Consider the following 23,963-nt stretch of genomic DNA (forward strand, 5'->3'; position numbering starts at 1 on the left):
ATGAGAGCAGAGCTATCTAAGCACATTTTTTAGCTTGCAAAGTATGACATTGGGAAACATGAAAGAGTTGCAAGAAGGTACTTACAAGGACAGCATGCTGAACTTAGTAATTAAATTTTTTAAAAAAATTTTAAAAAAGGGCTACTATACTGCTCCTACTACAGCAGTTTGGCTGGTAGAAATCTTGAGGCAGTGCATAGATGAGGCCCTAGACGGGCACCTGTTATGAAATATTTCTATGACTTAAAAAAAAAAAATTACTGCTATGGTTTACATTCTTCAGAAAGAAACCTAGCCTTTCCCCGTATAGCATTGCAGTATAATGTTAAATAATGAGTACCTTGGACAAAATTTATGGGATTGTGCAATCACATTCTTGATTGCTTATACCTGTCAGCAGTCTGAAGTCTTCCTTTAATATGTGATTAAAATCTGTGTATGCATGTACATTTGTATGCCTGTAAACCTATATGTAAACTAGAGGTATGAAGAAGGATAAAGAGCTTTTACTAAAGAGCTGTATAGAATTGTCCTTTAGTGACATCCCTTTCTTAGGTCTGGGGTGATGAGTTACAGTCAGTACTTTATTCACTGTTCATGATCTCCAAAACAATGTGCACAAAGATAGAAATTGATCTATTTTCTGAAGAGCAGAGGAGTGAGAAGGTCTAGTTAAAGTGCCTGTGGCCCTCTAAACATGCAGTTACACCACAGCAGGAAAAGAGACACCATGTAATTCAAAATGAGTCCTTTAGTATTTGATCATGAAAAATGGCATTGTCATATAACCCATATGCCTTTTTTCCCATATGCCATATAGAGGCATTCATTTCCTTTCTCTGTCTCCAGCTGATCTATTTAGACTGAGTGTTATTTACTTTTCAGTTTCCTGAATTTATTTTCTTCTAGTTTAGCAGAGGACCTGGCGAAGTGCTGTGTTCATATTGATTTATTAAAAAAGAGTTAAAAAAAAAAAAAAAAAAAAAAAAAAAAAAGAAGAAAATTAAGACCATCAAGTATCCAGCACTGCCGGAATTTATTTGTGGTGTCAGTGAACACTTTGTTATAAGATCACAAGTTCTTTTAAGATAACACACTTCAGCTATACATTTTTCTCTCTGTCAACGAAGAATCTTGTTTTCAAAGGGGATAGAAGAAATAGCGGGATTGAGGACTGTGGAGAACATGATATACATTGTAAAGGGCCTGCAAAACAGATTAATTAGACTGACTCAGGGTAGACTTGTTTCTCTTCAGAATGTCTGCTCATGGGACTTACTGTTTTCTGTGAAGTGATCACTTCTCAAGCTCAGGTCCAAACTTCTGCTATGAAATTTTTCAAAGGTTTGGAATACCTGCTGCTAAACAAGCAGAGCATCCACAAACAGCTCTATTCTTTCTTTTTTTTCCCCTCTCTTACCTGTACTTTTTCTATTCATGAGCCATGGCTGCTTCTGCACTTTGCTCTTTATATTCTGTTGCCATATAGTACTGTTTGTGTCAGAGCTGCTGCCTTGCTTGACCTTTTGTTTGCCTTCATCATCTTGTGCAATGAATAATTGTTATTCCATGCCCTGGGGCTTCCCCAGTCCCATCTGTTTAAAGTCTCTAGCATGCTGTTACCTGCACTGAGTTACTTCCATCGCAAGGAAACGTGGCCAAGTCCTCATATTGCAGTTCTCTCTGAAGAGAAAAAGCAAAAGGTTTGCTTTTACTTCACTGAGTTCCCTGTGTGTGAGCCTGGTTCTCTGCAGCACCTATCACTGGAATGGACTGCCAGTCTCATTGATTCTCCATCTCAATTTGAAATCTTGTTTGAGGAAGGAGAGAGAAATTTCTCCTTCAAGTTACGGAATTCTGTTGTCAGGAGCAGTCAAGCACTTGTGGTGGGATTTATGTCTCAGAGGCTGGCTGATAACAACACTGCAGTGAAATAAATCTTTCAATGCTAACATCTGTTCTTGGTTTTGTTTTCCTTTGCCTTCTTTAGAATTTGGAATGGTTTCCCTGATATTTTCTGCAGCGTTGGCCTACTTCCCCTCGCGCCCTCCATTCCCCCCCAGCGTGGCCGCAGCGAGCCAACGGCTCAGCTACAGGAGAAGTTTTTGCAGGCTCTTAAGGTAGGACCTCATTGGGTTTCCACTTTAAAGCAGATCAGTGCCTAAGTAAATAAAAACAAGTGTGCTTTAATCTTCTCATTGAGCAAACAAGTGGGTTTGTAGTGCTTTTAAACAAAATAAAATTAAATATTAATGTCAAGACATAAAAGGATGCTAACTGCTAAAGAGCAGACATTAAATTTTAAACCACTGTGTATATCTTCACTCTTCATGCCAGTCCTTCAACACCAGCAGTGCTTTAGTCATCCTGTTAGCATGGCTTTTCTTACGCAGTGCTTCTGTTACATCAGGTTATACAAGATTGTTAAAAGTGAGCAGTGAGAAAACAGTGAACAACGCTGGGAAAAAACTTCTAAGTTGGTTTCTTCTGTGCTTATTATGTTGAAATTAATTTTGGGTTTACTTGTCTTTTGAAGGATTACTCAGCTGCTTTCATTCAGCCATGGAAGCAAGGAATGAACTAACAAAAAGTATTATATGATGTATTAGATCTCATTAATTTTACATTAAAATATGAAGTGAGAATAGGAAAAATGTCTCCACATGTATTTCTGGATAGGCTCAAAGGTGAGCTAGCTTCCTTTGAATTTTTAGGTTAAAAGAAAAGAGAGGTTATAAAAAGAAAGTGACAGTATTGCAGCTTCTCCCTCTTGGGTTCTTTTGGTAAGACACAGTCCCTCTTCCCCCCCAGTGTTTGTACAGTGTCTTGTGTAATGGAAATATGATCTCAGAGGAGCAGCTAAAGCAACTGTAATATTACTGGTGAATAATTGTGAAGGCTTATGCCCTGTAGATGGTACTGCACAGAGGAACTTTCTGTGGCAAAGAAGAGCTGCTCCCCTGGTACGGAATATGACTGGCCTCACTGGAAAGCTTCTGACTCTTGGTGTAATTGTTTGTTGAGTGATGTAGGCACTGAATCTGCATACAAAAGGCTGCTTGAAACTTGATAATTGTACAGCTTTAGACATTTAGTTACTGCAGACCTACTGTGGGCATTTTCAATAATTGTATTTAGAGGCAGTGTAAACAACTCATCCTTTGTTGTCACTGGGTTCTCTTTTGTTTTTGGAGGTGTTTTTTTTTTTCTTTTGGGGGAGTAAATAGTTGGCAAGATGCTTAATCCTGCGTGTTCATCCTGGAGCAGGCTGGCACTCAGGAGGTGTGAGTACAGCTGGGTGGTTAGTCTGCAAAGTGACCTATTCAGGGTATTAAAAAATAGCAGTTCCCTTAAGGACACTTAGCACACACAATAAAGCTGTTCTGCACCCAAGCTGATGTGCCGTTAGACCCTGCCTGAGGGCTGTGTTGTAAAAATGTTGCTGTTGAACAGAAATCCAAACAGCAACTGGCTCTGCAGGTGAAATACAAAATTTCAGTTGACAGTGCTCCGTTTGGGAGTTTTATAACCATTAGATTCCATGTTCCAAGTGTTGTAAACAGTGGACCTGAGATAGTGGTACGGTCGGGATGTAAACAGCAAAGCTGGCTTACCAATGAAACTTAAGAAAACAAACTGGACTCTTAAATAATGAGAACAGTTTACAATGTCTCCAAGAACCAAGAGGCCTTTTTTAAAATGTGGACAGGTAGATAATTATATCTCTCTTCCCTCAGGTCTTGCATTCTTCCATGCTGCCCTTTATCAAAGGCACTTCTTCATTCCTCTGTACAGAAAACAATCAACAGTTCATCATGAAACCCACTTATCTTGGGGAGATGTTCAGTAACAATCTGTCATGCAAGGGAACTTTATAAAATAAAATGGTATCTGCCATGCTCTTAGAGAAATCCATCACCTGGTTCATTAGGCTTCTAAGCTCTGTTGCCTGCCTGATCTAGGCTTCATCTTGGTTCAGAGAGCCTTTCTTTAGTCTTGGTGATGTAGACTGAAGGTGACCAGCAGACAAGTACCAGGAAATCATTACTTCCTTTTATTGTAGACTTACTCTTTGGTGTAAGATCTGTGTGTAAGGAATTTAGGATGTGTGTGAGCTGGTGGGCTGACCCAGCTGTGCACCAGATACACTCATGGGAACTGGGATGTTCATGATTTCCCTTTCTTCTCCGCCAGGCTGCGGTTTTATTACTTCAAAATAAAGCAACGTAGCATAACTTTAACATTGAAGTCACTGACCTTTTTTCCTTGGACACCAAGGGGATCTATCACATCCTTACCACTCCCACACTCCTTTGTGTCTTCAGGTCCTTGGGCAGTCATCTACATGAGCTGCTTCTTGCAGAGTTACTACACCATCAACAGAAGTCAACCATCCCCTGGGGGCCCTTTTTTGGAGGATTTTCTTAGGAACTTGATTCTTCCTTCTGATTTGGAGGGTTCCTCCTTCTGACAGATTGTAACAATTAGTTGATGTCTGATTATCTCCTGATACCAGCTCTCTCAGCCTGCAGTGGGAGACAACAGATTGGTCATGGTTTGGGAGCTAAGCCCAAATCGTTTAACTGTCTATCACACACTGTGACAAGTGTAGTTTGAATTTCCATTAGAAAATGTGTGGTGCCCTATCTCAGTTTCTTGGGTGAGGCAAATATGACTTGTTTTTATTTTCCCAGTTCAGGATATTCCACAAACTTCAATGGAAAAAAATCTTAATACAAGTAAACTGTTGATAAGTCTTAAAACCTGTATTAAAAAAAAACATGTTGTGATTTTTGTTTTGAAGTAATAAGATATTTTAGCCAGTTACATGGCTTTTATATTTTCTAGGGACTATGTAAGCAATTTTGAAATTTTGTGTCAGGGGTTTTATGCATCATTATTGCTTTAATGACACTTTCATCAACATAACTATCCATTAATGGAAGCTGCTCAGAATGTGCCTGATGCTAATAGGCACTGTCAAAGTTACTCTGAAAATGTTGACTGACTTTGATAGGGCTCCCCTCTGAACCAGCCTGTCTTACAGATTCTAGTGGTGTTAGGTTTCTGAAAAAGACTGAAGAAAAAATCAATTCATATTCCAGCAGAATGGTTTAACAGAGAGGCTAATGCTGATATCCTGTCATTGCTGATAGGATGGAAAACAGTGTGGGTTCAACAGCTGACGGTGTGACAGACAGCACATTTTTCTACTTTCAGTGGAGCAATTTCAAAATTGCAAAAGCTGTGCACAAGTGACTGGAGCCATGAAAAGTGGAGCTGCTGCTGAAGATGTGTGTTTTGAATGGCTTTAGCCTGCACGAGGTATTGCTGGGCAAGAGGGCAGGATGACACCTGGTGAACAGTATCTCTGTCACTGCCAGGCTCCCTTTCTCCTGGTCACCTTCTTTGTTGTGGAGACTAGACAGGAGAGCAGGCTCTGTCCCTGCAGATTGTCATCATGCAGAGCTGTTACTGTAGGATTGGTACTAGGGCTTGGATGTGGCACAGAGCAGCTATCCCACATTATAGTCTGTCTTGTTGCTTGAGTTACAGAAAACAAATACACCACAGAAAATGCTAATCAAGTAAAGGACAAAATTCTCCCTCAAAATTAGCTCTGTAGTGAAGTTGAGGTCCAGGTAGCCAAAGATTTTGAATATTCAGCAAGTGTTATTTCAGAACACTGCATTCAGTCTTGTTTCTTCTTAGCAATCTACAATATGGCTTTATAAGGTCCATGCAAAATTCTCTTTTCTTTTATTCTACAGATGTTGAAATGGCTTTCATATGGATAGTATTAAATACCATCAAATGCCAAGGTGATACAAGATAGACTAGGATAAAAGTGTGGCATTCTTAATAAAAAAAAAAAAGTCAGGAAGACAGTATCATCCAGAGGAATATAACTAATGTATAGAAGAGCTTGAGGGTTGTTTTTCTTTGCATTAAGAGATGAACCTGACACGAATTATATTGAAAGTGGAGGATATGTTCACAGGATGGAAATGCGTTACTCAAGACGAGGATGTGTGAAAAAGAACAGTGCAAAAAGCACTGGCTGCTGTCTTGTGTGTGGAGCATCTAAGGGAGTAAAACAGCATAAGCTGCAAACTTAGGAATTTTTTGGAGAGTAATTGAATATCTCTCTCTCCCTGTTGGCTTTTGTAATGGTGTGCTATCAAATTGCTACTGCTTGCCAAGGAACTGGTACTGAACAGGATCAATTTTATGTAAATTGTTTGAGAATGGGGGGAGCCACGTTTGGGGTTACACAGATATCCCATGGGATAACTGACCTTGGAATCACCGTAAAATCTCTTCAGTTTAAAGTATCGCTGTTTCAGATTCCAAAGTATATTTTCTTTCCCATTTGGAACATTTTTGAGGAAAACTTGGATGTCTCTTAGCAAGGATTTCACATTTGCTTTCAGTTATGGTGAGTGGGGGAAATTGTTGGTTAAATTTCTGTTTAGCTCTGTACATTGAAATTGATGATACAGCTTTGACTGTTTCACCTTAACTGAATCCTAAAGGTTGAATAACTGGGGGGAAAAGCAAACGTTGATTATTTAGAGTAGAGTATTATACCTGCCTCTGTTTTTTTCTCAATTCAAATTGTCAGAATTTTCCACTCTTTCAGCTGTATCTATCTCATTTCCAGAGCTTTTCTTGCTTTTTACCAAAATAAAGAGAATTAAAACAAGTTAGGGGTTTGTTTTTTCAAGTACAGCTCAAGAGGGATGAATCTCTGATTTTATTTTTGAAATAGGCTTTTAATCTTTTAAATTAGTGCTTATTATTCCTAACATACACTTAGGCTAAGTAGGTTGCCTGTGCCAATGCAGGGAAGAATAGCTTGCAGAAATGAGAAACATATGAGCCCAGCGTGTTGCAGAAATCTTTGAACTATGTGGAGCGACTGGCTTTTTCTATTATCACAGTGCTAAGGTAATAACATATCAGCCTCTAGGAATTCAGTGACATGGCAGGATACCTTTCTTATTTTCCCTGGTTCACTCTTCCTTCAGACCTTTACTGTTTTTCTTGATGGGCAGAATATAGATTCTAGGGTGTGATTTACTCTCCTGGCTAATCTTGGTGCAATTTTTAATATAAGCTGAGGCTAATGACAATGTTTTATCTTCACAGCAATTTCCGATTCTTGATGATTGCTTTAGCCTATGCAATACCACTGGGTGTTTTCTCTGGCTGGTCTGGTGTTCTGGATTTGATATTAACACCCATTCATGTAAGCCAGGTAAGTATCTCCTGACTGATAATCAGCAGCTGTTTTGTAAGTGGGATGTTTTTCTTTGCACTAGCATGCAGTTTTATCAGGTCTTTATGTTTCACATGCTATTAATACCAATGGACCACTTTACTCCCTGAAATTTTAGACAAAATTAACTGTGGCTTTGGTATCCCAAACTGTCACAGTTCTCCCTGCTGACTCTACATCAGTGGTGAGTGTTTTCAAAACTGTACACACCTTTTGACAAGAAGGAAGAAGTAGGTAAACAAATTGTTGGCTGCTGCATCTCTAGTGAAAGAAAATAATGTATGGCTGGTGGAAAAGATGAAGTGGGGAGAAGATGATTTCTAAGCTTTTGATAGAGTATTATAAAAAAAACAGAGGACATTACTCAGATTCCATAAAGAGAGGGCACATTTAGGGCATAGACTACTTAGTCATACTTTCTTGTGGTGAATTTATTTCTTTTCCTAGAAAAAGCCTTGCACTTCAGATTATGTAGAGAGCTGTTGCTAGCAGTTTGGAGCTCCTGCACAACATTTGTTTTGAAAGTAACATCAACTTCTTTTCTCAGCTTTAACACATTTCTCTATGGTTTGTTTTTTTTTTTCCTGTCAGGTGGATGCAGGCTGGATTGGATTTTGGTCTATAGTTGGAGGTTGTGTTGTTGGCATAGCAATGGCAAGGTAGGAATAATTACAGGTCCTTCTCCCTTTCTTGAACTGTGATTGTTATTAGGTTATCCTCTTAAGAACAGAACTTGTTTTCTCTCATCTTCCAGAAGCTTGAAATGGAAAATTCCTTTTGGGGTTATAATGTGCTTCTAGTAAAGCAATAATTTATACCATGTTAGGTTGCTGGAGATTGAGAACTCCACATGCATGTACCTGAATTTGGAAGTCAGATTCTTGTTCCTGACAATGGCTCTCTGTACGCTGCTTTTAAAAACAGCTCTGGTGATTTCAGCTGCCTGGTATGAAGGAGAACTTCACTGTAGCACATTTGGAAAGCATTGAAGAAATTATTGTCTACTTCCATTAACACTTTCAGGCATATTGATTCCCAAAGGGATATAGGGAATGTAGCACAGGCAGCCTACACACAATAACATAATGTTCTTCCACAGAGAAATTAGTCTGGGCCCATTTGGGGCAGGTTGCTGGATTCCTTCATAGCCTCATTATTTTCTGCAGCATCCTATGGGTTACAGTATGGAATATATGTATGCTTTTGATAAATCCAGACACAGCTGGCTCTGTCTATCGTGACTGCTGATGACACAGGGATTGGAGCAGCAAGAAATGGATTGCCTTTCCAAAATACCACTTCTTCATTGAGATTCTCTTTAGGAAAAGGGACGGTGAGACGGAGGAAAAGTCTTTTAGGAGGTACCTGAGCAGTGAGTTTATTATGTGATTAAAACTACTCACGTGTTCCCCTTGCTTTGGGATATCTGAGCATTGTCCTGGCCTCTCTGTGTCCACTCTTCAGACTCCAATTCTACAGTGAGTTTAGCACATGTGCAGATGTAATTATTGTGTTGTCGTGGTATTGAGGATGGAGAGAGTGATCTTTTTAGGACTCTCTTTTTTTCTTTTTGAAACTCTTTTTTTCACTTGCTGTGCTTCATCAGAGTACACGATGCATAAAGAAATGTGAGGTTTCACATCCTGACATTTTGCAGGCTGCCTAGCAACTGCAACAGGGAGAGGAAAAAACTCCTGACCTAGGGAAAAGAAACAAGCGCTTCTCTCCCATCCACTCCAGATGCAGGCCAAAGGACTTCATCTGGCCAAACAAAGTTCATGCCCTGACTTCCTCTAAAAAGAGTTGCTTTTGATTAGCCAAGCTCAGATGCAATGTTTTCTCTGTAAGAGAATAGATGTTTAAGAGCAGTTGCTGTGAATGACACAGATGCCATAGGTTACATGTTGAAGCAGGTAGAGTGCCAATTTAATCTTTTTCATCCTGAATTAATTTCCAGGATATTTGCAACATTTCAACAGTACGGCTTAGAAGCTCACTTTATTAGAAGACAATCTGTAGACTCTATGCCAATGTGCAAATCTCAGTCTTTATGGTAGATTAATTTCTTTAATATATTGCCTGGGTTAAGTTTCAGGAAATGCTGGCAGTCCCTTTAACTGCTTCAAAATTGATTTCAAACCTTGTTGAATACCTGTATTTTGTAGCATTTAGTAAATTTAAGAAATACCAACAGTCTGTCTCAAGTATGTCTTTCTAACCTGGGCAGTGGTTTGCATTGGGAGGGTTTGCATACAGAAAGGGAGGGAGGAGGTGATTTGTCACTTCTGATGGATGACTCTCCCTCCTAGGCCTATTCAGCATTTATCTGTGTAGGGCTGAATCAATGATGAGTCTGACTGTAATCTGCTGAAAGTTGTAATTAGGAAAATTAAGTAATGATTCTTGTCAAAGCTGACAAGTTGATATATTTCAGTGTCAGAACTGTGATTTGCCAAGCAAGCAGCTCTCTCCCTTAACCACCTCTCAAGAAGCTGTTAGTTTTGGGGTGGGTTTTTTTCCTTTTTTTTCTTCTGCTAATTTGTCAAAGCAAAATTGATGCATTTTAGGAATTTGCAACTTCCATTTTTGTCAATGCAGATTCTATAACTTAGAATTTTTAACAACCTGAGCCTTGCCCTAGAGCTTTAGGTCCTGTACATCACAGTTGGTGTTAAATCATCTGTATTTAAAGTAATGCCCAGTTTGGAAATTTGTTTATCTATCTCATTTTCAAAATGGTGCAAGTTTTTCTCAACATTATACGTAAATCCTTCTACTCTCCACCCACTGCTGTCCTGATAGCCATGAACTTACATGTTTAGCTAATGTGTTTGATGCATTTTTGTAATTGAAAAGCCTGGCCTATTTTGGGCAGCTGGTAGGTGCTGTACCCCTTGCTGGTAGCTTTCAAATGCTACTAGTTTGAAGAAAAGCAGTGTCAAAGAGCAGCATTCATATAATTGCATGGAAACATAAATCTATTCCATTTTCTCAGATTTTTAACTTTTTTTTTCCTCACAAGGATCATAGATATTTCTGAGGTTTTGTCCTCTGCAGCTCAGTTTCAGTTCCTGCTTCTAACCTGCAGTGTAGTCAAAATGCTGAAACTTTATGGCATGGTGATAATTTCCTTAGCAACAGACAGTGTTGTCAGCAGTGCAGATTTGTGATTTTAACTGTAGGATACAGCCTAGGGCTGGATCTGCTGCGAGGCTGGAGACTGTTACCAGCAGTAGGCTCAGAGGTCTGTGTCTGGCAAAGTATACACTTTCTCTCCTGTTGTGCCTACTTTTTAGCAGCTGCAGACAATCCCTTACATGCTAGATGATGAAGAAGGATTTATAGAGAACAAAGGTTTGAAATCAGGTACAGGGTCTGAAGATGAAAGTATTTTTTCATATTTTTTGATTAAAGCAAGTATTATGAAGAGTAGACTAGATTTAGTCTTCTTTATTCTCCTGTAACCTGACAAGAAACAGAAGTCCTTCAATTACCAAGTTCAAGCTAGGTTATTATGTATTTTTTTTTCAATTATTTCTATTGCTGGCTGAATCCGATAGCTGAATAAACCTTTACTTTGGGGTACATTTGACCCTTTTGAAGTTCTATGATGTCTGAGAGCTCTTTGGAGCACACTGCTACCCAATCTGGGATCTTTGTGTCAGGAAGAGTTGCAGCTGCTTGATAAAGGTAGGTATTTTCTCCACTTAGCTGTCATGAATGGCTCAGATGCACATCAATCCCTCATCCTCACATATCCCTGGTGGTGGGATAGAGACTGAGGGTCCACTAGGGATCACCCCCAGAACTGTTGTCTGTGGATGTCCCTCCCACAAGGCTGATATTTCTCACATTGTTTCATTAGACAGGATCTATGTCACTGCCCTTGCCTGTAAGCAGGAGTCTCTCTGGAATAAGCTGGAAGTTTACACTTTGAGATGTGTCTGCAAAGCTTTTAAAATTGCTGATTTTGACCCTAGTGAGCCCAAAGAATAATTAAAGAAACTGGCAAACCAGTGAGGCGATCCTGACTCCTCGATTGGATGGTCAGAAAAAAATCCACCAGTAGCAGCTGACCTCTGGCTATAGGATTTGAATGCATAAGCCACTTGAACACTGCAGTCATAAACTTCTCACATTATATGCAGCATTGATCTCCCACTACTGCTTATTGAATTACTCACTGCTAAATTCAATGTGGAATTCAGACATGGGGAGAATCAAAATAACAGGGAAAGAAGTTGGTTTGGGTGAGCAGAGAGTGTTTGACTGCATTACTTCTACATCTCTTAATTGGAAGTTCTCAAAATGTTGGTAGCATTTCCTGTTTGATCAAGTAAGCTATAAGGTATCTGCTTATAGAGTGCTCTTTGTCAGGGCAGAGAAGGCAGTTGGCTGATGGACAGACAAATTTCATCATGGACCAGACTAGGTGGATTATGTTGCCATTAGCCTAATCAAGGTAGGAGCCTGTGGGGGCAGAAGATATGCTTTAGAAATACATGCCTGACCTGTCCATTCAAAGTTGCATCTCCAGAGCAGGACATTATAGAAAATTACTCATGAATAGATTACATTGCTTTTTCTAATATATCTTTCCCAGTACTTAGGTTGACATCCACTTTGAAAAGAGCAGTTGCACTGATAATTATGCCACATGAGCACTGCTCAAAAGCATTCTGTCTCCTTGAAAGAAAAAGGAAAAAAAAAGATGAAAAATCAATTGTACAATCAGGTGGTATAAAGATCATAATTCCCTTTATGTAAGAGCCAGACTGCCCAAGGACTTGTGGGGCTGTCCTCCCCCAGTCTGTCAGCAGGTCTGTGTAGAAGAGGAATAGCACTAAGCTTGTGGTTTCTGGAACTTTTCAACCCAAAACAGCCACTGGCAGAGTGACTCCCTGTGTAAAGAGTTCCTTCCTTGCCTAAGCCACCATGAGCTTCATCACCAATGCATCCAACAGTTCAGAAGCTGTTCCTTGTCTTCTTCAGCTAGGGATTCTTTGGAATTTTTTGGAGTTTTTCCACTTCCCACAGGAATGAGTCTTGACACTTAACTATGTATTGAATGAAATGTGGCAGCCTCCTCATATGCTAATGGAGTTCTGTGTCTGCCAAGGGAGACTGGCAAAGGCTGACAAAACAGTGATGGAAGTAGTGGTGAGAGATTGTGTCCAACAAATGCAGAAGAAAAAAAACCAACTTTCCTCCAGTGTTTTCATTTGATGCCTTGAGAATTGCTTGAGAATTGTTCTGGTTTGGTTGTTACTTCGTGACAGCTAAAAAATACATGGCTCTTCAGCTTGACAGCTAGAAATATCACCATTCTATAAAAATACCTTTTTTCTATTTCTGAAAATTAGAAATGACTTTTAAATTGTTTTTATAGTCTTCAAAATGTTTAATGAGAATATACTGAATTAATTGTCAAGCATCACATTTAAATAATATGAAAATCAGCATTTTTACTCCTCTGATGTGTGCTTTTATTTTAGATTTGCAGATTTTATCAGAGGCATGCTGAAGTTCATACTGCTGCTGCTTTTATCTGGAGCAACATTAGCATCAACCTGGTTCACTCTCACCTGTCTAACTACTGTCACTCATCTGCCTCTAACCACAGGTATTGACAATGATTTTAATTCCTATTTTTTATAATTGATATTACAGGCAAATATTTGCAGTCTTCACTATCTTATAACCTGGTTTGATGTCTTTAGTAATACAGTAGTTTGACTAAGACAAAATTAAATGTTTAGAAAGTCTTTTGAACCTGAAACATCTTCACTGGCTTTGAATAACTTAATAAAAAGATAAAAAACTTCAAAAATCGCAATAACAAGAACCCCAAATACATATTTAAATCTGTTTTGGAGACAAAGTGTTTTTCTATTTTGAGTCTTTTGGAATAACCAAAGTGAGAAGTAAATCAAGAAAAATCAGATGAATGAGAGTAGTGTTGCCTATAAGAAACAGTGACATGTCTGGGAATTTAGGGGTTTGAAACTTGCATTAGTTATTGGAAACACGTGGTGCATTTCAAACCAAGGTGACCCATAGTGCTTTCAGCCATCTAAATCTGTCCCTGCACAGTGCTGTCCTCTTTTTTTGCACCTGCATGCAGGTTCAGGGAACTCTTCCAGCCCAAAATTAACTCAGCCTGCGTCTCAAAAAGACAGGAAAAAAGCTGTTGGCAGGAGTGGGGGAAAAGCTCAGAGGTCTAGTCGGGCTGCAAGAAAGCTGTACCATTGGTTTAGTTCTTAAAAATCTGCCCTTCACCTTATTATCTGCACCAAGGGACTGATCAACCTGTGATTCCAAGACCTTCAATAGAGTAGCAAGTTACAGTAAACCTAACCCATCAAGATTCAAAAATATATTTATTTAGTAAAAAAATTCTATAAATCCATTTTAAATAAAGTGCCATTTTTGTTACAAGCAATTTGTGCATTCTAGGAAAAATGAAAACGTTTTTGCCCATTTTTAATACAAGAGTTTGGTGGGGAGAGTAGTATATAGAGTAGTGTTTTACTCAAATTAAGTTTGAGTTTCAGTAAGTGTCCTTGGTGCACTGCAAATGTCACAACTATAAACTAAAGTGGGTACAGCAAATTGAAATACATGATCAATTCAGGAGCAACACCATCTGGATGGATAGGTCAAATTTGTGCTTTATCTTGAAATTTCAATGCTTTAAAAAATTCTGCTTAAATAAAGCATAATGTAATCAATAAACAAATCAAATTTCATGATGGCTGTTGTCATACTAAATGACTACTACACTTTTCCATCAAATCTAAAATAAAAGCAATAAAAGCTTTTTTCCTCATGCTTGCCTGCTTCATCACCACAAGCCTGCAGTAATGTAAATTTTTACAGTAACTCTATCCTCTGAATTGATGCAACAAGCCAAACACATAAATGACCCTTCAAGTCTATGCATAAGAATGAAGCAGAGACGTTTCAAGAGGGGAAAGTCATTACGTACTCGCCAGTGTTCCAAAACAAAACTGATGGAGCTCTCTCTGATTTTATTTTATTGGATTTTTTTTTGTAAAGAATTCAGCATGCGGCATAGGTTCTATAAGAATTCTTATTTGTTTATAGAATGTAAGTGCATTGTGCTGCTTTTTTTGAAAAGGTGATCCACTGTCAGGACATAAAAGTAGGTAGGGTATTTGAGATTTGATATATAGTATCCTAAACTGTCATCCCTTGATTCAAATACAGGGATTGGGTTGTACTTTTCATGCAGTTACCATTTCTCTTAAAAGGGACGATTCCTTAGATTAAGTTGTAATTATATATGAGATTTCCTGTCAGGGCTTTTCTTATATATGTCACTGTAAATACTGAACCCTTTTCTTTAAAACGCAAGCTTGTTTTGAATAGAAGTGCCAGGAATGTGTGCATTCCTTGAAAAAAAAAAAAAAAAAAGGCAGTCTAAAGCATCAGAATCTAATGTGCAGTCAGAAAATAAAATCTCTTTTTTCTTCTGTTTAAATGTCATAGATATGCGGTGGGGGAAGGTTCATATGAGGCTTTTCTCATTAAAATTCTTATAAAATAGATGTAATGTGCCTGTTCAATTTAGTTCCTTGTACACAGAAAAGCAGTGCTATATCTTTATGAAATATGCTGTTATGGATGAAAACACACAAGCTACTTAAGCTAATTTATAGGACTTCATGCTAGATTATTCCTCAATGTAATGATGCAACATGATGATGACCTCTGCATTCACAGTAATTGGAGAAACGGTACATTTGAATTGATTTGGATGAACTTCTTTTTTTTTCTTCTCCTTTTAATTAAAAGTTTCAGATGTAGAGTGTATCTGAGTACAAATCTAGGAGGTCAAATGCAGGCGGTGGGCTGGCAGCTTTTGGAACTGATTAGTGGTAGCTGGTAAAGGTGGAAGCCACTCTGCATATCAGTGGACAAGTGTTGACAGTGGACTGCTGAGTTGTTGCTCTCTGTGTGTTTTCTGTAGAACTGGAAGATGTGCAGAACAAAAGCATGCATCATTGTGGGGCTTTTCCCTCATTCATATTTTTAAAATTTTTTTGGTTTATTTCTTTTTTTCTTCTTCTAGTGTTCTCTTTTTTCCCCTCTTTCTTTACTTTTTTTTTTTTTTTTTCCTCCAGAAAAGGTCCATAAAATACTTTGTATTCCAGAGCCACTTTGGACACAATCCTGCTGCAAAGCACGGATGGGTGTGTTATTGAAGGCAGGTTTTGATGTTGCCAGAAGGTTCGTAGGGTCCTCCACTTCCTCCTGCCCTGTGGCAAAGAGCAGAAGTGTTGGGCTTGGCAGTGCTACAGAGCCAGTGATGGATCTCATTCCACACTTTCAGCCTTATTCCAGTGCTGAGGCAGAGCAAGCGAGGTTCAAAACTGACATGGAAACTTGTGGGGGCGTACATTTGATCTTCCAAAGAGGTTTTCCCTTCCAACCATGTAGCTCCCGTTTTGGAAGGGACTTCCCCCTCCTCTCTTGGCCTCCCCCCAGTGTTGTTCTCTTGAACAAGTCAGGCTTTACCCTGCAAAGCCACAGGTGTTGCCATCTTCAATGATACCTGTGAACTGCTGAAATATCCACCTGATCTGAAGGGTTTCTGGTACAGTTAAAAGGCAGCTCTTCCACAGGACAGGACAGTCATTTTGGGGAGGAGATGACACCTTATGGTGGCCTTTGTTCATGGATCAAGCAGATGCCAGGTGAGATACAGCAGCTGATGATGATGTCATCTAACCAGCCTTCATCTCTGTGGTGAAGCCTGCCTTAACACCTGGGCCAGGACAAAGTTAGTGTCTGTAGGCAGACTCTGGTAGTGGTTTCTCCAGGTCCAAAACCAGTTTTTTCCTTTGGCATGTGGATATTGGGTGACATAAGCTCATCTCACTCTTCTGAAAACACTCTGCCTGTCTCCCACCTGGCTCAGAGCAAGCAGTAGGTGGATGTGTTTTTAAGGAGGCATAAAAAAAATGAGAGAGTTTGGCCAATTATTCACCCTAAAAGACAATAAAAAAATCTCTAAATACTTGTTTTTAAAATACTAGCAAACCAAACCCCCATTTTAATTGGCGTTCTTTGCAGCAGTTTTAGTAATGTCTGGTTTAAATACTGGGAGAGGGAAGGTATTTGAAAAAATGGTCACAGCAAAATGTATTTCCTCACCTTGTTTGTATAATATTCTCCTAATTCCTTTTAAATAGGCACAACATCATTTAAAGATATTTCCTACAAAATGTAATTACTTAGAATGGAGACCTTTAATGCAGATATTAAAAATCAATGACTGCATTTGTGGTTTTAAATTATACTGTTTAACATTGTTTGTGTTGAGTAATGCCTGCATTGCTTTGTATTTGCATAATACACTCCATTTTTTCCTCCTTCCATAGTGGAAGACAAGTTTCGTGTCATTTGCTGATTTCTTAATGTAACTCTAAAAGACTTTATAAAAAGTGTATTCAGAAGTTGTATATATGAGCTATAACAGCCAGTGTGGGCAAAAAACGAAAGCAAGGCAATAATGATCCAGTGCCAGCTACTATATCATCTGTCTAAAACACCTCTCATCAGCTAATCACAGCTCTCCAAAAACCTTGATTCTGGAATTGATTTATATTTTAAGCAAGCCTGAATTTTTATTTTAAGAAATTTTAATTTTAATGTACATTATTTGCATTTCAGTTTCAAAGACAATTTTATGTACACATCGAGCATTAAAATAGTTTTCTCCATTGAATTCCAAGTGCAGCTGCTGATCTGTTTCTCTTTGCCAAGTTCATTGTTAGTTTGCTTTGTACTGAACTTCATTATGTGAATTTATGTACAATGGGATACTTCGACCCAAAATAATTGCGTAAGGCATTGTATTGCCAGTTTCAGTACCTTGCCACTTTGTATTGCTAGTAGGATCTCTGGATACAAATACTAGCATGTTCTAGAAATTGATATGCAACACTAGCTGCTCGCAGCTCTGATTGAATGTTTTCAGTGTAGCATATCAAGAATATTCTAATATTTATGAGCACATTCAGCAGAAGTTTGGTTTACAAAATCTTTTCGAGTGCTGCGTGGCAGACACTGAATACAGTGGCAACTCCATAAGTTGATGACTATATTTAGGTTAAGCAGCCCAGACTTTTATTTTCAGGTTCAACAGATTGGACATTATAAACACATCTGTCTCTCTGTCTTCATCTACAAAGCACAGAAAAAGAGGTATTAATAATGTAATACTGATTATTTCAGTTTAATTTCTTTATTATAAACAAGATGTGCTTGGTAAGTGTGAGGCAGAGGATAAAATAGTGGCCTGAGAACATTAAACTGCTTAGGGCTGTGGGCAAATCATTACCCTGACTCCTGCTGTGCTTTTCCCACTCATAAGGTGGGAATAATGACCTTTGTTTTGTTGACAGCTTCTTCACAGACAGAAGAGTGCTTAAAGAAGAGCTAATTTAGGTTTGTTTCTTTTCTTTTAAAAAACGGTGTTCACAAGTATACAGTGCCTGAAATTTTGGGAAGAGCATTTCAGGGATGAGAATCTATGAATCTGGGCACTTTAAATATCCATTGAAAACAAACCTCAAATATTGTGTAATTTCCAGCCCTCTCCTCTTTCATTTCTTGAGGCTTATTCAGTAATTTTTTCACTTCTTAGTTCTCCAAACTGAATGCTCTGCTTTCAAAGCAAGTTCCACTTGCTTTTCTCATGAGAAGAATGTAGAACTAATCAAATTTGATCAGATTTTTGGTTACTTTCAAAACTATATCACAAGATAGCAATTTGATCAGTGCGTGCTGGAATGGAAATCCAAGCAATGAAACATTAATGTTATAAATGTGCACTACAGAGACATTTTCTTCTATTGTGTTGTTTCATTCCCATAAGTGAATTACAGTAAAATTTACTGTCTTACCTTAAAGGAGTCACATTTCTCATGAAAAAAAATAAGGATCACTTCTTCCATGAGTTTTCTTACCATGGCCAGTAGCAGGAGTTAGATTATAGGGAGGTTTCATTCTACTTGAACAGACTTTGGATTTTGGCAGGAACTAACTTGAATTGTTCAAATTGATCATGGGGATACTGAAGCGCTAAAGTCAACAGAGCCTGCATCCACACGAGGCATTATCCTTTCACTTTGATGTTTGGGATACAGTTATAATGAGGCAATAACAAAGTGCCCTAGATCTCCATAGGTTTTGCTTTAAATTGTGTGCTGCTACCAAGAGAATACATTCCATTGTATTTACTCTCCTGTTTATCTGTATAAAAGTTGTGTGAGTTTTGGCTGAGTGTGCCTCAGAAGAGAGCTGTTACAAAATGTACAAGTTCAAGAGATTCTGGCAGAGGAGTTTGGAAGGAGATTCTGTACCACTTGCTTGCACTTGATACAGCATTTCCTGTGTAAATTTATTTGATTTTTTTTTTTTTTAAGAAATGGTAATATTTCATATTCTTTCTTAAAAATCAGCCAAGATACATGTGCCAATGGTTGATAAGAACTACTCAAATCAGTTGAGGTCCTTCCATCAATTTCATTTGGGTTTGGATCGGGCTCTATAGTTATACATTTAGTGATGGTATGATTTAAGAGTAAATTGCTAAACATGTTGCAGAACGTCCTGGAAAATTCTGGAAAATTGTTTATATGTCAGAGATAGTTGAGTCTCCTTCTGCTGCATTGCAAGCTCATCTGAGGACACCAAGTGAAGGCTGTCATTTAAATCACTTCACTCTTTGAATTCCTAACTTCTGCCTCCCCCGCTCCCCCCCCCCCTTTTTTTTTTCTTTTTTTTTTTTTTTTTTTTTCTTGGTAGGAAGTTTTACCACAGCTTGTGGCTAGGAGAAGAGAAAGTATTTTTCTGGGATATGGACATTTTTCTGGGATATGGGCATATGTATTTGTCATCCAGTAGCTGAAGGCCTGTAGGAGGAGATGAGCCAGTCAGGAACCTTCCTTCTGGCCACTTTTTCTCCTCTTTCTGCTAAGCCACTGTATCTCTATCAGTCCCAAGTCATATAACTGGTAACATCTCTAGTGCTATTATCAAGGCACATTTTATTCCTTGCTTCCTTCCTGGCCAGCAGAATGAGTGCTCAGGGAATATAGCAAGGGTTACCTCATACCTCAAGCATGAACATGACACGATGAAACATGGCTTGAGCCTCCTGCTGCAGCAGCTCCTGGCCAGTTCTCTGAAACAGCTGTGCTTTGGATGTGTGTTTTTGCCTTTGCTGATCTTTTTGCAGTGGTCAACCTGAGAAATAGCTGCTTAATGCACACAAACATCTTTTAAACTATTTCAATTAATGCCATATTTTAAGAAACCTAGCCCAGTTCTATTGTTGATGTTCATAGCTGCCATTGTCTTGGATACACAACTTTGCACATAACTTCATAGGCAATTAATTAATTTCTTTTCCTAAGAAAAAGTGATTTTTTTTTTAATAGTAGTAGCATGACACACTTCTCCAGTGTATGCCTATCCAAGTTAGTTGTTATTCTTTAGGACATAATGTTAGCTTCTTGGTGAATCATCTCTTTTTTTTTCTTTTTGTCAGTGCTTTCAGATCTTTATATTCATTTCCAATGACTGTCATTAAGATTGTCTTAATTGAAAGAACATTTGCTGTAACTTCAGCAGCTGTTCTTCTGCAGTATAAAATCATGGTAATTGTTTGTGTTAGTTCAGCACAAGGTCTCTGTGATGGAAAGCAAATGGTCCCTGTTAATAGGTGGTATCTGCCTGCAATCCTGTCGCCCACGAGCTGGAATATGAGATATTCTATTTAGTGTGTGAAATGAAAAACAAAAACCACTTCTGAACTCTGATTTTATTTGTTTCTGTGACTTATTTTTCTAAAACTGCATTACTTATCTTTGAGTTCCTGTCTAGTTGACTGGTTGGATTTGTGACTCAGTTGCCAAATCACTGGAATAAGCTTATTTGTATAGCACTCAGGATAACCCTGGGCGATTTACAGATGCATGAAATAAGCAGTTTCCCATCACTACAATATGTACCATTTAAAGAAGGCTTTCAGACATGCACATCTCCCTCATTTTCAGAGCTTCTTTTTGTGGTTTCCCAATTAAAAGCTATCATTTCCATTAGATGTTAGAACTTAAATTGACATCTACTGGATGCTATATTCTGTCTGTCCTTTTGCTGTGCCATTTCTGCTTATTAATTCCAAAGATGTGTGTACCTGTACCTCTGCACAGACCTTGTTTTATCAGTACTGCCTGTGATCTCAGCTGAGGTGCTGTCACAGGTATTCAGCTGGCAGTTCTTGGTGTGCACACACAAGACAGGCAATACTTTGGGGCAGCCAAAGGGTGATGCTAAAGCTGCTTTGTTCCTCTCAGAGTGGAAGTGTGAGGTGTGTGCCAGTGGGTGTGTTTGTGTGAGAGCCGTGACAAGGAAATGTGAGGGTGTTGTTTCTAAGGTGCAGAGTTACTGCCCTTGTTCATTTGTGGTCTGGTCACCTTAATACCTTTTAGTGAGTGGTGAGCAATGATGTAATTCAATTGGCATATTTTAAACTAGCAAATCTAGTTTGAAGGCTTCTGCTCATTTTATGGAGACCTTGGCACCTACTGTATTAAACAAAATCTGAAGTCTTTAAATGGCTGCTAATTTTTGCCTTCATCTCAATGACTTAAGTTTCTGGAAATTTTATGTCTAGACATTGTCTCTGTTTAGAGGCATAATTTCCCTTTCCTGGCTGTTGCTCTTTATGGAAGATGTTTCAGCCCTCTTGCAGAGGTGTTACTTCTCCCATTCTGTTCACTGCTCCACTTTCAATGGTGCTGTTGTGGCTTTCAGCAGCTTCTCAACTATTTCCACTGTGAGTTCTGATACAGAACTACAGCTGGGTGCCACCTTCTCTTCTTTGGGGGAGGTTCTGAAAATGTTCGCTAGAAGTTATAAGTCTATCTGTAGACATCTTCAGTTGCATGTAGTAAAGGGCAAATGTTCATTTGTCTTAAGAGATTCGTCTATTTCATTTATGTGTTGGTCTCTCAAGCCAATACAAAAATTTCAGACCACTGAGTGTGTGATTGGATATTCTGGCTACACCCGACAGCAGTTAGAGAGAGTTAGAGCAATATGCAGCAGTGTTTGAAGTAAATGGGAGTTCAAAGAGTGGCTCATGAAACTTTAAATACTGGTGAGGACTTGCAGCAAAAAAATCTATGGATCTTTTAACTAGGGAATCAGGTTTTCAGGGTTAGCCAGAGGAGAGCACTTGGAAGAACATCCTAATACTGTATGGGGTTTTTTTCTTTCCTCTCTGACGACTCCTGGACATATCTTGCATCAATTTCTTTGATTTATTCTGCAGTTTATGACAGGAGAATTCAAAAGTAGGAAAAGCTACCATGGTTTTTTTGAGGGGGTTGGTTTTGTTTGTTTTTGTGTGCGTTTGTTTTTCTTAACAGCTCAGAGTACTGTGGAATACTCAAAAAAGCAGGGCCAGCTCTCCCTCTTTTTTCCTGTCCAGAAAAGTCCTCTGTTGCCTTTATTTCTTTTCCATTATTTTTTATATTTTAAAAAGCTGATTTTTTTAAGCTGAACATTTCCTGCTTCCTAAGTTTCTCAGTTGAAACCTTGAGCATTGCTTAACAAAAGATGAAGCAGAGCTGTTTCCGTTCTCCCCTTTCTAAGACAAGAGTGTAAATTAAACTGAAATATGTACACACATATATATTTATATGAAAATATCTTCTAAGAATTTTGTACCATATACTCTTTTCACTGTAGCAAAAAGACACTATAAATAATTCACCTGTGACTTCATAACACTTTTGTATCTGAAATTTTTTTCTTTAGGTTTTCTTAGTATTTTGGTGGGAACCTCAGAAATTATTCCAGGGTTTTCTGGTTATTTAAAGCCTTCTGATAATTTCCTTCTTCTTTTTACTTGGTCAGTAACCTCAGGTTATTGAAGTTGTCCAGAAATAGCTATAGTATGTTTATTAAATGATAATATAGGTGTATGAAGCTTCTGTATAAAGTACTGTGAAGCATTTGGCAGAAATTGTAGAACAAAAGAGCTGAGGCTGCTGAAGAAATGTCACATTCTTCTGTTGGTTTGTCCAAGAAAAACAATTTGTTGTACAGCAGCAAATAATCTGCATTATCAAATCTGTCCCATTCCTGTCAGGAGCTGGGTGCCCTTCATTTCCTTTTGAAGCCAGAAGGGATTCAACATGTTGCAGCTCAGGCTGTGCTGAATACTAATGTCTTGATAGCTGGTAGATCATTAGTATTTATTTGTAAAATGGAAGCAAAATTAGTTTTGACCTTTAGAGCTTAGTCAAAAGGTTAATCCATGTCCATTTCCAATTTGGTGCATTAATTGCTCCCTGTCCTAATTGTGTGTAGGACAATATTTTCTATTTGTTTCAGAGGTAAGTCAAACTGTAGATGATGTTTTGCATTCATAATTTTGTTGTTTGTTTTACTTACAAGTGAAGTCCAAATCACTGAATGTATCTTCATGGATTCTGTTTAAATAAATAGATAAATAAATCACTCAGTATTTCTGGGTTTTTCAGAAATCAATGCATTCATTCTTCCTAAAGCTAGTGGGATGTGATGTTCTTATTGATACACAGAGGATAAAAATAAGATTATGCATTTTTTGGTTATTCAGATATTAGTATTCTTGGCAGCTCTGAATATGGGGAAAAACACCAGCATGAAATTAATAACTGTTTTTGTTTCTGTCCTAGCTACACTGTACACATCCTGCATTTTGCTGGGTATATTCCTCAACAGCAGTGTACCAATATTCTTTGAGCTCTTTGTGGAGACAGTCTACCCTGTTCCAGAAGGAATAAGCTGTGGAGTTGTCACCTTTTTGAGTAATGTTTTCATGGGAGTCCTTTTGTTTTTCCTCACATTTTACCATACAGGTAAGAAATATAAGCCACTTGAAAAATTTAATTCTCCTTAAGGAGAATTTGTCAGTAAAAGGAAGGATTTGCACATACAATTTCTGTTAAGAACCAACTGTTTGAATCCAAGCAAGGGCAGCAAGAAAGGAGAGTTTTAATTATTCTTTACTATATGCATGCTTATAAAAATGAAATTACTTAGATGCAAGATAATTCTACTTGAATTTGCTGTAGCCAGAAACCACCAAGGTACACACTGTCATCATATTTCATAAAGGCCTGGGTAATGTGACCATTAATAATGTTTGTACTGTGGGCGTTCAGAACCACAGTAAAGCTCCCCCAATCTCATGCTCTTGGGTAGAACTGCATTGCCTAGGAGGGGCAGAGCAGAAATGCCCCAGTTAAAGCCAGCTCTGTTCAGTGGGTCAGAGGTGCCACTGCTCAGAGACAGAACAGGCTTTCCTTTGGGTAATCCCGTGGCCTAATCCAGCTCAACAGGATTCCACTTCGTGGTTTTGTCAATTTCTTCAGAATTTCTTGTCACGCAGGTATTATTTGCTTCCTCCAAACTCATAATCATAACTTACAACTTGTTGTTTAGTAGACTATAACACATATTACTACTCTAAGCTGTAAAATAAGAACCCAGCTTGCTTTCAAGGGAAATGGTCTTTATTAATGGTTTTCAAAGACGCAGATTTTTTTTCTTTGTATTTTGTCATTGTGGTAAACATTGGCTTCATGGTGTA

General features: G+C 38.4%; 1 protein-coding gene and 1 long non-coding RNA gene across 2 annotated transcripts in view; one reads left to right on the forward strand and one right to left on the reverse strand.

The window, feature by feature from the left end:
• SLC49A4 (solute carrier family 49 member 4) overlaps positions 1 to 23,963 on the forward strand; it is a gene marked incomplete at its 5' end in the record, with an annotated part of 70,659 nt that overhangs the window by 36,669 nt on the left and 10,027 nt on the right. Inside the window, 5 exons of the mRNA XM_083864878.1 lie at positions 1,991 to 2,120; positions 7,153 to 7,261; positions 7,874 to 7,941; positions 12,778 to 12,905; positions 23,047 to 23,229. Of these exons, the coding sequence (XP_083721004.1) occupies positions 1,991 to 2,120; positions 7,153 to 7,261; positions 7,874 to 7,941; positions 12,778 to 12,905; positions 23,047 to 23,229 (618 nt within the window). The remainder of the gene's footprint in view (positions 1 to 1,990; positions 2,121 to 7,152; positions 7,262 to 7,873; positions 7,942 to 12,777; positions 12,906 to 23,046; positions 23,230 to 23,963) is intronic.
• On the reverse strand, positions 15,266 to 18,328 carry LOC310911627. Its single transcript, XR_014590570.1, has 2 exons — positions 18,217 to 18,328; positions 15,266 to 16,296 (listed from the first exon to the last, which is right to left on the reverse strand). It is a non-coding gene; the product is annotated as an uncharacterized lncRNA (long non-coding RNA).

The sequence above is a fragment of the Zosterops lateralis genome (assembly GCF_965231275.1).
Source record: "Zosterops lateralis genome assembly, chromosome: 7".
Taxonomy (NCBI): Eukaryota; Metazoa; Chordata; class Aves; order Passeriformes; family Zosteropidae; genus Zosterops; species Zosterops lateralis.